A 14,353-nucleotide genomic window follows, 5' to 3' on the forward strand; every position below is an offset into this window, starting at 1 on the left:
CACAATTAATTAGTCCCTAATCTCTAATAATATTTCTATGCTAAATAAAATTTATAAACAATTTATGTTTTAATTAAAAATTGAAAATTAAAAGTTCCTATTTCGTATCCGAAAATGATCCCGTTTTTAACTTGAGTTGATTCTCTTGCGAATAACTCGACGTATCAAAATACGGGATATAACAATTGGCATGCATGATGTGTTGTCAAATCAAGCATGGGTGTCATAAAAAAACTGAAATTGGCATGCATGATGTGTTGTCAAATCATGTTATATTGCACATTGAAATATTGTGTAATATGAATTAAATTCAAATAAACTGTCAAAAAATGCAGTACTATATATAACATGATTGACAAACAACTAGTATTCACTTTATGTTACACCTCGGAAAATTTTCTGTTGGTACGCAAGAGAATGAACTAGTGATGAATATGAGTACACGATGTCTATGAGCAAGAAACGACGTTTGATGACCTTAGGCGAGATTTCGAAAGTATCCGATGTGAGACGAGGAAGTTGGCTAAGTTAAGATGAGATACAAGGTGAGCAATGCATGTGCATGGACGTGGGTGATTAAAATGAGAAGTCTAAGAGATATGAAAAGTTGCGGATTTGAAATCTGCCCAGTGGTCGTAAAGTGCAAAATACGGACCGTAAATTGGTATACGGTTCGTAAACTGGCAGTCGTAAATTACCATGCAAGACTTCGACTTTCTGCCCAGTTGAGAAATGGTAAAATACGACCAGGAGGACGGACCGTAAAGTGATTTACGGCCCGTAAACCATGGTCGTAAATCACCATGAAGGCAGCCCAGCTTCTGGTTCTGGAAATGGTTAATTACGCCCATGGAGGACAAGTCGTATAGTGGAATACGGGTCGTAAACCTCCATGGACGACCACTGTTCAACCAGCACAGATTTTTCAATTCATTAAATGTGAGGATCAAGACTTGTCTTATTTCATTTCAACATTACACCACTTCTCTCTAAAACTTCTCTCTACATTTACTATATGAGTTTTCAAGGATTATAAGTCATCAACAACATTAAACAAGTGAATCAAGAGTAAGGAAATCATCAAGGATCATCCAAGGTCAAGAAATCCAAATGGAGATAAACTAGGGTTTTGCTCAAAGAGGAGTATTATCAACCAAAGCTTGTTCCTACAACTTCTAAGGTAAGATTCATGATTTTTACAAGATGTTTAAGGTATTGGAGAATTAAAATACATGGATTGTAGAAAATATGGTCAACTAGGTCATGAATGATGAATAGTGACATTTTGAGAAATAGTTTGAATTGAGTTATAAATGTTGTTGTGTTGTGATATGAATGTGTTATAAATGGTATTAAGATCATGAACTACACACTTTGGATGAATGGACGAAGTTGGGTGTTATGACCATGAATGTGGGTGAATTAGAGGCAAATTGAGGAATCTAGATAATGTGGATAATGTAAATGACTAATGGCCATTGTTATGATATTAATGAAGGTATAAACGCTAGCATTGGAAGGGAACGTGCAAGTGTAGAATATTTCGACGAAAAGGTATGTAAGGCTAACCCTTCTTTCATAAGGCATGGTTCTTGGCCAAATTTCTAACTCCTCTATATGAGTATGTTGTATTCAAACGATTGACACTCCGAGCTCATAAGCTCACGATCCTCGATATGTGCTACGATTGTACTACGCACCCCATATGACGAGTAAGCATAAGATATAGATGTAGCGAAAATGATGATGATGATAGTGATGACGATGATAATAATAATGATGCTAAAGGTGCCTACGGGCTATTATACTTACATGTGCCTATGAAGGGCTATAATGACACCCCGAGCTTATAACGCCGGGTAGGATATATATGTATATGAATATGTATAAAGTATGTATATGATTACGAAACGCACGCACACCTCTGCAGATGGTACGGATACCCCTGAAGCCTTGGTAGGGCCAGGTATGAGTAACCTTGAGCCTTGGTTGGCCAAGTATGTATGAAACACCGATCCTATGAGGTCGGGTGTGTTATGTAAATGCCATGTATATGAAATGACTATGTATATAATATGAATATGAATGTGATAAGACTATGTATAAGAATACGAATAAGGACATGTATACGAATATGAGCACAAGTATGGTACGAGTACTATTATGGAATACGGATGATGACGTAGGTGTACAAATACGTATGAAAAATGGAAAGTCCTACGAAAGGCAGGTAAGCGCTATGACGATGATATTATTGTCCCCCCCCCCCCCCCCCCCCCCCCCTCCCTCCCTCCTATGCTATTTCATATGTTGTTCATGATGCTTATTTATTGATGTTGCTCATGCTTTACATACTCAGTACATTTTTCGTACTGACGTCCTTTTGTTTGTGGACGCTGCGACATGCCCGCAGGTGCACAGAGAGACAGACTTGATCCATAGCTGCCTATTCGGAGATTACATAGAGAGCTCCATTTCCTTCGGAGCCATATCTTTTGGGTACTCATTCTTTTATGTATATAATTATGGGCATAGCGGGGTCCTGTCCCGCTAATGTGATATGTTATACTCTTAGAGGCTCGTAGACATGTGTGTGTGTGGGTAGATGTGTTTGGCCTTGTCGGCCTATGTTTTGTATATCATTTTGTCGGCCACGTTGGCCCATGTACATTGATGTGGCATAGATGCCTATGATGATATAAATGTGCTGTTGTCCAAATGGGACTAGTTGACGAATGAATGGAAATGCATGTATAATTATGTGGCTCACCTAGATGTAAGCATAAGAGTAAGCTAAGAGGGTGCCCGGGTGGGCTAGCACCGGGTGCTCGTCGCGGCCCCGGGTCGGGTCGGGTCGTGACACTTTAAAATGAGTTATCATGACATTCTACACCCAATTTGGTAATCTTGATTCTATTACATGTTTTACCCCAGCAAACATATTTGAAGCAATGGGTAAGATATGGGAACTAGATGATGATGATGATTTTCATTACTCAAATAACCCTAACAAAAGATTCAGTCAAGAATACAATAAAACAATGAGACAGGAGTGAAATTGGCGTGTTAGGGAGGCTGAAGCACTGGAGCAAAATTTAGCTTCAATAGGGCTTAAACGCCCAAAAAAACGTGCTATGTCAATGCCTCGTGGAACTCCACAAGATTTTATTTTTGCTCTTAATCTTTTTCGTGAAGAGAAAAATCGGATGCAAATACGTTACCATAGGGTAGAATATAGTATACATGGTAGCACAGGATTTAGATCCAAGTGGGATTCGAACTGTAAAATGTCCGATGAAGATTAATATTTTTCTTATAATAAAGTAAGTAGGTAGGGTTATAAACACCCCCCCCCCTCCGAGGGTACTTGGGGATTTGCAACTATATAAGTAGCCCCTTTTTGTTGTTGTTAGACTACAACGTATTCAATATCGAGTAGTAAAAACTCAGCTTGGTTTTTACTCCTTCCAAAAGAACCAAATAGCAGTGATGATGAGAGTTCAAATCATAGCAGTTTATTAAATCATAGCAGTTTACGGTTTACGCCGAGAATGGTCACATCGGATTGCCGAATCAGAACGTCTTGTTCGTGACTTGAAAAATCTCAACGCTCCAATCCCAACAAGGTACTCAATAACCATGCCTCAAGTCGATCCAGAAACTTGTGAGCTTGCTATACAAAGGATTGGAAAAAAAAAATAACAGAATGCTGACAAGACGTTGCAGATTTTACATGCTAAAGTTGGGCGAAGAACAAGCATCATCAACCGGTAGAGAACTAACATCTCCTGAAAAAAGATGTGTGTTAAGAGAACGTCAATATCGTTCTGAGGACGATATTGAGGACTTCTATTCTGATGACGATTAGGGTCTATTTAGGCTCATTATCTTAGATTATGGGTCATTTAAGTTACAGACTAAGGCTGTTAATTTGTATTTTTATTTTATGATGAAGTCATCAATTTGAATTAGTTTGGCATATTTTTAATTTGCTTTTATTGTTAAAGTCTATTATTAATTAATAATTTAACAAAGAAACAAAAATAAATTAGTACATAAAGGGTGCGGATTACATTATAGGGGAAAAGGTACAACTAGTAAAAAACATAATCCACAGAAATATTAAACTTAATAAACAAAATACATATAAATAATGAACAACAACAAGATAGCACAAATAATTTTTCACAATTTAAGTTTTTCTTTCAAGGCTATTTTCTCGTGTTGAGTGTCTCTAAGTTTAGACTTCAGCAAAATTCATTTTTTTCGGAACCGGTGAGCAAGACCTCCAAAAGTTCAATTTTTTCTTCAGCTTCCACAAGCTTAAATTGCGAGTCGAACTTAACGATATCTCTAGAGATACGTGAAGTCGCAGTATCTCTATCAAAAAGTGGATTTTTAAACTTCGCCGCCACCGTTTTATCCACGTGAATGCTATCTTCCCACCGAAAGTGTTTGCAACCGCCCATTTCCTATAAACATTATAAGAAAAAAAAAGTCAAATGGGTTCATATAAATTGAAACGGAAGAAGTATAAACTTATGGGTTAAATTTTATATTTAAAAAAGTTGAAACCATGGTTTCAAACCCCAAATCATGCCTTTTTTTGAATGATTTGAGGTTTGAAACCATGAGTCAAAACGCATGTTCAAACGCTGGTTTCGAGTCATAGTTTCAAACCATGGTTTGAAAACGCATGGCCAAACGCCTACTAAGTTTCATTGCATCCTCATACTATCTCATTTAATTGATAACATCCCTTAAGTTTCCGAAAGTTAACCAAAAACATCCCTCCGTTTGTTTTTCAATCTTTTCTAACGAAATTTTCTCTTTGATCCCATGCATTGCTTCTTCTTTTTCACTTTTAAATAACTCCAACAATCTGTTCAGAGAATAAAAAAGTAACTGACTAATTGGCCGAATATTAAACAAACTAAGACTTTCTCTAAAACATTATCCTTTCATTTCTTTACATTCAAAACCTCACAGATCCAAACTATTTCAATTATTCCTCATAAAGACGGGGAAAAGGGTAAACTCAATCCAGAGAATGACATTATAGAAATGTACAACAAAAAATCAGCAGTTTGGAAAAAATTATCCTTTCATTTCTTTACATTCAAAACCTCACAGATCCAAACTATTTCAATTATTCCTCATAAAGACGGGGAAAAGGGTGAACTCAATCCAGAGAATGACATTATAGAAATGTACAACAAAAAATCAGCAGTTTGGAAAAGACCACTCTATAAATGTACAACAAAAAATCAGCAGTTTCGAAAAGAATACTCAAGTTGAAGTCTTATTCAAAATTTCAAAATATCACTTAACAACAAATTAAATCAGGTTTGCCTTTTGCTTGACGCTGCTTTCGCGGACTACAGTCCTCAACTTCCAAAAAAGATAGCTGATTGTTCAGAAATACCAAGGAAGTTATCTTCTTAGTAACTAGACGAGATCCATCCCTGATCCCATGGAAAAAGAAATAAGAGCGAGAAAACTTTGAAGAAAGTTAGCAGTAGTGCTGATTTTATGTCATTCACAAATTGTTTATGTTCTTTAAAAAGCTTGTGCAAAGTTTAATTGAAAAATTAAAAAAACAAAAACAAAAAAAGATACATGAACTCACGTGATAAAGATTTTCCTTTAGAGTTGAAGAAAAAAGTTAACAGAAGGATGTTTTTGATTAAGTTTTGGAAACATAAGGAATGTTATCAGTTAAGTGAGATAGTATAAGAATGCAATGAAAATTAGGGTGACAATGATATTGGTCAAATCCTCAACCTTTTTCAAGGCAAAGGGGAAAACAACTGGGGCCCGCAAGTGCTATAGTAACATTTCTGCTGGGTAAAGTGTATTCATGTGTGGGACCCATGTTAGTAGCAATCTTTTGACAATTCCAGCTGAATAAAAATATCATTGAAATTATATTTACCCAAATTGTGTAGCTAGGAATCGGAGGGCACATCGACGGGAAGCTCCTCCCGATTCACTCTTATTAAGAGCAGTAATAGTAAAATAATATGGTTGATGACCACACGTTGCACCTTGCAATTTGCATGCATAAATATAGGTGTATGATAATTTCTGATCCGCTATTTTGAATGTGTTATTGTTTTTTTTTTTTTTAATTATATATATTGAAATCAACAATTGATGCTTACATCACGTATATTTTATGTTAGAAAGAAGGTAAAATATGATTGGAATGTCATTTAGGGACGAGAGCGGCTCCTCCTTTTCCAAGTTTGCATGAGTTCTTCTCCCGTGATGAGTCACAGGCAGGGCCTTGGAAAGCACGAACTAGCCACATGCAGGAAAACTTGCACGGGTGGTTCTGGATGAGGCTCTATTTCACATTCCTCAAGGTTCCTGGTCCCTGTTTGAATAATCCTGGATATGTTTAGACACCAATGAAACTAAGGTAACAGATGGAATGATGAATCCTTCAGTACTGATGCAGCTCAAAAGAAAGATCGTGTGGTATGAAGGTAGTTTAATGATTTGTTTTCCTGCCATCTTAGTAACGTCATAAAGTTGAACATATAACTGCCCTACACAACTTGCTATAGCTGTTTAATTCCCTAAAAAACTACTTCTATAGATAAAATAAAATAAAATAAAAATATCATTCAGACCACTTCAATATAAATTGTTATACCCGAAAGCCACTAGAACAAGTCAAACTTGTATTTTGTGGTCTAGCGGTCAACAAAGTGAGACGTCTTCAGTTCAAATTTCAATAGAAGCAAAAAAAAAAAAAAAAGAGAAAGTTGTTTCATATGAGTTATAGGCAATGAACGCAAGTCGTAAAATCAACCACTAATATATGCATCATAGTAAGTGGCAGACATTACACCCCTTTAGAAAGGGGCTCTTTCTGAAACCCTACATGAATCCGAGATTGTTCGTGCACTGCACTATCTTTTTTTAATCTAAAAAAGGGGAGTGCTTGTATCATAAAGAGTTGAAACATTGGTGGTGAGAAAGTTGAAATACCACCTTGATTCCGTTTTACTATTACTGATCAGAGAACTCATTTTTTATCCAAAATAGACAATTATATCATGCAACTGAAACAATATTGACCCATTGATTTATGTAAAGCCAGTTGCTCAGTCTAAAGGAGTCATTCAGTACACAATTATGTCTCATTATATTATTGCTTGATAATCAGTCGCCTACACCTATTTCAAACTACAAGCTAGCAATTATGCTAAAACAATGAAATTCCTAGTGCAGTAATCTGTTTGTGCTGATCCGCAGTAGAAAAAAATCTAATCTAATATGTTCTTCCGTTAAATGTTCTCTGAATTACTTTGCCAGAAAGTGTGTGTATATATCTCAACTCAGCGCGCTTGTTCCTAAACAATGCACCTTCCACCAAGGAACGAAGCAAATTCAGAGAGTTTACTGCTAAAATACCTGTTCTTGCACACGGATATGCTGTAAGAACTGCTTAGAGGAACATGTCATGCAACAGGGATTTTGGGTTCGCCTAAATTTACAAAGGCCTGTGCTCGAGCCATGCGTCCCAATGCCACATCCCAAGAGACAAGATGATTCATAAACACATTAACATAGTTTGCTTTATCATTCTGTGAAAAGAGAGGAAACAAAGACAGACACATTAGAAAGAATCTCTTTGCAGAAAGCAGAAAGGAAGAACTATGGGTCACCTTGTAATCCAGATAATATGCATGCTGCAAAACAGGAAGAACAAGTAATAATGAATGTATCTTTTCTCAACATAATTGTATTAGCACGGGGAATGCAAACGCTAAAAGGTTTGTGATTTCTTTCAGGGTACATGGGGAAATAAGGGAAAAATACAGAACTCACCTCCCACAAGTCCAAACCAATCAGGGGCTGCAGAATCAAAGAGATACCAAATGAACATGCAAGTACTGGTAAACAATAATATGTAATTTCTATGGAAGTTTTACAAGTTATTGAACATTAGGAAAAATAATCCTCACGATGTCATTCCACACAAGAGGGTTGACAGCATTTGATGTTTTAATAATTGCAAGACGCTTCTCCTCTCTGTTCACTGAAATAATCAAATTGAAGGTGTTATCAAAGAGCCTGCATGGACTGTTCAACTGTGGTTGACAATGCCTATAAAGACTTTCCAACTGATGAATCGGGAGGTTCATGTGATGAAAACTTTAGGGATCTAGAGGAATAGTGAATATTTGAATGTTGAGAAAAATGACCATGTCTAGATGATAGTTGATGACTAGAAATTGCAATAACCATTCATCTACCAAACTGTCATGATTATACAAGAATTGAGTCGACAGACAAGATGAAGTCCAGAACTTCATTCTGAACTCGGTCTGTACACACACTGTAGAGGAGACTCAGGCCAAAATCTAAGCTTGATCTTTCTCATTTTTTAACTGTCAAACATACTAAATGAAAAATAATGATGGGAACTGGAAATTTAAGTCCGAGTTTGAGAAACAAAAAGCACTAGTAATCCTTATAAAATGGTCAAGTTATACAACTGACCACTAGCTGTCCCTGAATGAAGTTGCTTAATGATATGGTTTGGAGAAACACATAAACAAGGAGAAGTGAAACAACATCAAAAGAAGAGTGCAGAAAGAACATCAACTCTGGTTCCCAAATACTACAGCTTTCTCATTACATTAAGAGCAGCTGAAGAAGAAAGTAAACAAGCGTAAAATAGATATAGAGCATTAGTTATATTTAGCAACTTACAGACGAGCCAAATCCATCCAGAGCCAAATAATGTGAGAGCTGCTTCTATAAACTTCTCCTTAAAGTTGGTAAATGAACCAAAATCCTTCTCAATCAGCTGAAGAAGTCCTAATTTTGGCATGTCACCACCTCCCGGTTTCATGGATTCCCAGAAGAAATCATGATTCCATACCTGGAAAGAATAAGATCCACAAGTTTGTCCTTGTTAAATTTAGGTTCACAGAATATACACAAATGAGGTGAAAGAGAAGCTCGATTTCTTCTTGATTGGAAAAATTCAAAAAGTTAAAGAGAGAAATTCAACAGAAAATTCTTTTTGGGGAAAGCCACAAAATCCTCGGAGATATGAATTTGATGCTTGAATGATTCTTAAATCAGAATCCAGCTTGCTACATCCTACAATATTTTTACTTGTAGACTCCATTTTATACATTTATCTTTCAACAAAAGGTCTTCCCTCTGTCTTGTCTCTTCTTATTGGTAGACACATGATGCTCCCAGTCAATTTTACCGTGGCCTCCAACAGTCTCGGTGCCACTTTCAACAGTAATTTACATATCTAAATACAAATCCAAGAAAATTATTCCTATGTCCAAAATATAGCTAAACCCCTCCTACTTGGGGTATCTCCGCATTGAACTCCTTTTCTCCACCAACATATAGATGAGCACCAAAAAGCTAAATGTGACATCAAACATTAACAAGTTGACAAGACATCTAAAAGAGATTATTCCTTTAATGAGACTAAAACAGGACTGAATTGAAGCTCCTGACTCGCATACCAACTGAAGAGATTATTCCTTTAAGATATACCAACTGAGGGCATTCAAACTTTTGCTTATAGGTATTAAAAGATAAATCCGGCCTAATCAAAACCCCTATTATGGTTATAATTTGCTTGGTATTCCTCTATATCAGCACTTTCCTGGGACTCATGTGTATACATGAACATTCAGTAGTATCAATTTCCAAGAGTATTTTTACTCAGAATAAAAGAAAATGTTGTTCACCATAAGAAGCGAAAAAGTACAACCTACAAAAAGTTGTCTTATCAGAGAGATTTACATAATACAAGAAAAAGGCTTCTTTTAATAATATGGATAAATTTTTCACTCCTGTTAATAGTGTGGATAAAAAATTTGGACTTTGTTAGCTCCCTGATCTTAGCTTAGATATTGTAGAGGAGTTAACTTAGTATCTTCTGTTGGCATAAAGCCATGTGTGAAGTTTTGATGATTGACAAAGTAAAGACTGTTTTGATGATTGAAAAAGTAAAGATTCAGAACTAGTAAATCAGCTGAAGGAGCGAAGAAACTGCAGAGAAGAGCAAAAATATGAATCAGGTTCACATACACATCAGACACTAACTGAACAAAGGGCAACTGAACTAAGGGTAATGAAATGAATGCAAAGATAAGTGTCAATGATGATGGAAGAGGAAGGAGAAGAGTTGACCTAGCGGAAGTTTGCTCAGAGTACAAAGCAATGATGTAATGATCAAGGAGAAAGAGGTATGATGGTTGGAACAAATCCATAGACATGTTCCATTAGAAGTCCATTACATAGAAGCAGATCAGAGATGCTGAGCAAAGGAGATGGAATGATGAGTGCACAGGTGAATGGAACTGGTCAAAATACATGTACCAGATACAGACAACCACAGTCCAAGAGGAGAGAATGAAGTGGCCTGATCACAGAGATGTTCAGTGTATAGCATGAATGGATTTATGAACAGAACAACTGAACAATGCAGCAAAGGGAGATAAGACGACTCAATGGAAGAAGCAGTTCATTGAAGAAATAGAACAAGTATGCAAACTGCTCTATACAAAGGAGTCATCAAGTACAGTGGAGGAATCGGTTGCAGTGGATGAATAACCAGCAGTGGTGAGATAATGAAGAAGAGGAGAGGTGAAGTGACTCAGACTCAGAAGACAATGTTCATAAGGAAGAAATTGTTCAGCCAAAGAGTTTGCAGACAAAGCATGTGAATCCGGTTAACAGAAGAACCAGGTTTGCAAACATGTTCCATCACAGAGCAAGAACAAATTCAGAAGTCAAACAGTGAGTCAAGATTGAAGGCATGATTTATTCCAGCATGCATGTGAAGCAGACAGACACAGAGTAGCACTTGATCAATGAAACAGGTCTGTCAACATGTTCCATCATCCATACCAAAAGTAGACTCAAGAAGAAGTCAGAAGCATGAATGTGAAAGGGTTGATGAAATAGGTTTAAGAACATGTTCTATCTCAGACAGTGCAGAGATTCAGAGACAGATGAAATAGGTTCGTGAACATGTTCCAGGGCAAGTCCTATAACAACTAGGATTTACAGAATTATGGGAAGAACTTGGCGGTCAAGTATGAAAGATTCATTGCCATATTTGTAGGGATTAGTAAGCCTCCTACATGTACAAGGAGCGGACTCAATAAGGCAAGAATCCAAATACTACACAAACCCTACGTGCGTGTCATAGACCGACTAGGAAAGGGTTTTGTGTTCACCGACCTGCGGAGCATAATGTTATAAATACCCAAGTCTTTCCAAGAAGTTTGTGCACCCACAAAGAGAGAATTCAGAACATTGTGCTGTCAAAAGATATATCCAGCATATTCAAGAATCCGGGGTTGCGTCCCTAGTACACAGAGAAGGATCGATGGAGCTGTTTTACTAAATAATGTTCCCCAGTTCTGAAGTCTAGATTTGTGTATTAGGTTGGTTTATCGAGTTGAATCTTTATCCGCTTATTAAGAAGCATAAAAAGTAGATACAAACTATTGTAACTCCAAGTAGGAAGTTTACTACTTGGAGATAGCTTGCTAGTCAGAGGCTGGGTAGCAAGGTTGGGTTTAGAAGTTAGGTTACAGAGAGTGTAATTGTAACTGTTGGCTCTTGTTGTAGTGAAGCTATTGGGGAAATCCTACAAGTCTGTAGGTCGTGGTTTTTATCACCTTTTAAGCCGAGTGGTTTCCACGTAAAAATAATGTGTCCTTTACCTTCCTGTTGATTTTTATTCCGCAAACTCATTCATAGAACAGGTTAGGTAACGTGTTCTGTCCATAGGCGAAAAGTAAGTATACATTAGGACAGACAAGAAACTAACATCTTCTTTTGTTATCTTTGCAAATCTGCATCTTCTTGATGCTTTATTAATGTAATTCCTACCTTCATTTAAAAAAAAAAAAAAGTCTTCTTCGATAGCAAACATGCAGGGGATCTTTGCCGAACTAAAGATCATGAAATGGGATGTGTGGCATGGCATGCAGCAAAACGTGTAGATTCCAACTCTTGCTTATACAACGTGCTCCAAAGCAACTAGTCCTTAAGACATCTGAGTACTCACTGATCAATTTTGTGATAACTTCCTCTAAAAGTTTAAGCTGTTAGAGATGGAATACATTTATTTATTTATTCATTTCATGTCTGAGATCCTCTCGTTCGGGCCTAGATCTCATTTTTTGGGTCACGCACATGGAATATTTCATAGATGGTGGCAGTGAGATTCAAATGTAAGATCTACCGTGTTTGATCGTATGACCACTTATTTAAAAGCTAAACCCGTGAGAGGACACATTAATTTATTTCGTTTATGTCTAGTAGTCAACATGGAGAATTTTCTAATGATTTTGTTTTTTATAACATTCTTCCATTTAGAAGTGACTTTTTGTCGAAACATATCTGATATAAGAGTATAAGACACAAGTTGCAGACAATAGTGGGTAGGGTGAGAGTGGGCGAAGGAGGGAGAAATTGAAGTATAGAGGAAGAGAACCAAGTCAGATCCAGGGAAGAATGTTTTAGCAGCCTGAACGAGAATTTAGGACCAACTTTCACGTGGAAAAGCTATTAACCACATTGCTCGAACTTAAATACAAAAGGCTTAACTTGGAGATTCGAATAACTGAGATGTCTGATGAAAAACCTCAAGAGTAAATTAGGACATTGACAGAATAGGGGATTACAAATGAGAATTTAATTTATAAAGTCGGCACACGATTTTATGGAGTGAAAACTACGTAAAACATCACACGAGTGATTATTAGCACATAATAAACTAATATGTGTTGAAAGGTAACATTACTAGCTATGCTCCTCTCAAACTTATTTGTATCTCTTCGGGTCTCTTTGACAATGCTGTACCTTTTCTTTTATATGATTTGACGTATCAAAATACTTTTCCGGGTTAAAACTCATGGGTTCCACCAATTGACCCTCCATCTGTCTGTTGCATCGGGATCTATAGATAGAGAATCTTTTCGCATATGAAAACTATTACTCCCAATTTATGTGGCACAGTTGGAATTTCGAGATTCAAACTTCTAAACTTTGACCGTGAATTCAAACATAGAAGCTTTAAGTTTTTTGAAATAAAATTTATATATTTGGAAACTACGTAAAAAGTACTAAAAATCACAATAATTAACAACTTAAAATATTTAAAAGGCATATAAAGAAGTTCCGGTCAAAGAAAAACTTGGTTGACTCTAGCAAGGCAGAAGGAGAACTCCCATCTAACAATAATATCTGGTTTTCCTAGCAAGCAACTTGCTTAGGCATTTCGTTTAAATATTGGAGATAAATATTCTTAAGCTCACAATGTTGGCTACACATAATATTAAAAGAACAACCAATTATTTTTCAGTGAAGATGCAAGATGGCTTGATAGAGTCATGAGGCCATTACCTGGGCAGCAACACCGAATTCAGGTAATGGATTTCCATTGTTGTATGTTACTTTGATAAGTTCGTCCATGGTGCATCCATAAAGCATGTCATTCTTCTCAAGTTGTTTGTTAAGAGCTTCAACATAACCGCAATGATGCTCTCCCCAATGTACCTCGAGCATCTTTTGACTCATATATGGTTCTAGTGCATCCTACAACGTATATGTTAAATCAGTAGCCATTAATTAGGACATTGCATATCTCGGTGTGATTTATGTTTACTATTATTCTTTTTTGGAATTATATATCAAAAGCCAACAAAACACAGTAAAACTTACAAGCTTATAAGGTGGGGTTTTAAGGCCATAATAAGCAAAAACTTTTGGTACCCCGCAAAGGCTTCTCTTCTGCTTCAAACCCTGCAATATAAACACTACCATTTAACAAATGCATACAGAAGATACAAAAGACAAGGACGTAGAGTCAGAAACACCTACCACATTTGATACTCTACTGGGTATGCTCGACAAATCACTAGTCGCCAACAGTTGTCTAGAACTTGAAGTGCAAACACTATTACAACAACACCAACTCATTTCCTTTCCCTTTGCTCAGAAACGCTTCACTGCAAACAAAAAATTAACATCGTTGGGTCCATAGGAGAAGCACTTAGCTCAGTTTAGTATTTGAGGCATTTTAACAAACACATTGTCCGCAAGTTTGGAGGCGTAAATAACTTACACGCCGGGAATGACTTCTCTGTATAGTAAAATTGTTCCTTCAATTATCAGTTTGCCCTCTCTTTAGCTTCTCCTACGAGTGTGATTATGTCTCTGTGCTTTTCTTCCTTCTTCACTTTGTCGGTGTCTTTGCCCGCTCAATAGAGATGAGAATGTTAGAAGATAATGGTGTTCTAAGATATTTCCTCACCAGTATGTCATTTATTGGGCTACTTCA

At 36.7% G+C, this 14,353-nt stretch overlaps 1 protein-coding gene across 5 annotated transcripts; it reads right to left on the bottom strand.

Annotated features, from left to right (window-relative positions):
• Window positions 1-4,025: 4,025 nt before the first annotated feature.
• LOC132614582 (superoxide dismutase [Fe] 3, chloroplastic-like) lies at window positions 4,026-14,353 on the bottom strand. Of its 5 annotated transcripts, XM_060329065.1 has the most exons (10): window positions 14,138-14,338; window positions 13,894-14,021; window positions 13,735-13,815; window positions 13,417-13,608; window positions 8,731-8,902; window positions 7,980-8,053; window positions 7,843-7,869; window positions 7,680-7,703; window positions 7,426-7,598; window positions 6,099-6,379 (listed from the first exon to the last, which is right to left on the bottom strand). In XM_060329065.1, the coding sequence occupies exons 2-9, from the start codon at window positions 13,990-13,992 to the stop codon at window positions 7,473-7,475; spliced, it is 795 nt and encodes a 264-aa protein (XP_060185048.1). In that variant the 5' UTR covers window positions 13,993-14,021; window positions 14,138-14,338; the 3' UTR covers window positions 6,099-6,379; window positions 7,426-7,472. The 5 variants fall into 5 exon arrangements, with proteins under 5 accessions (XP_060185047.1, XP_060185048.1, XP_060185046.1 ...); XM_060329064.1 differs by lacking the exon at window positions 6,099-6,379 and adding an exon at window positions 4,026-4,472 and having other exon boundaries at window positions 7,426-7,703; window positions 14,138-14,353; XM_060329063.1 differs by having other exon boundaries at window positions 6,099-6,393; window positions 7,426-7,703; window positions 14,138-14,352.

Source organism: Lycium barbarum, chromosome 10 (genome assembly GCF_019175385.1).
Source record: "Lycium barbarum isolate Lr01 chromosome 10, ASM1917538v2, whole genome shotgun sequence".
NCBI classification, from domain to species: Eukaryota; Viridiplantae; Streptophyta; class Magnoliopsida; order Solanales; family Solanaceae; genus Lycium; species Lycium barbarum.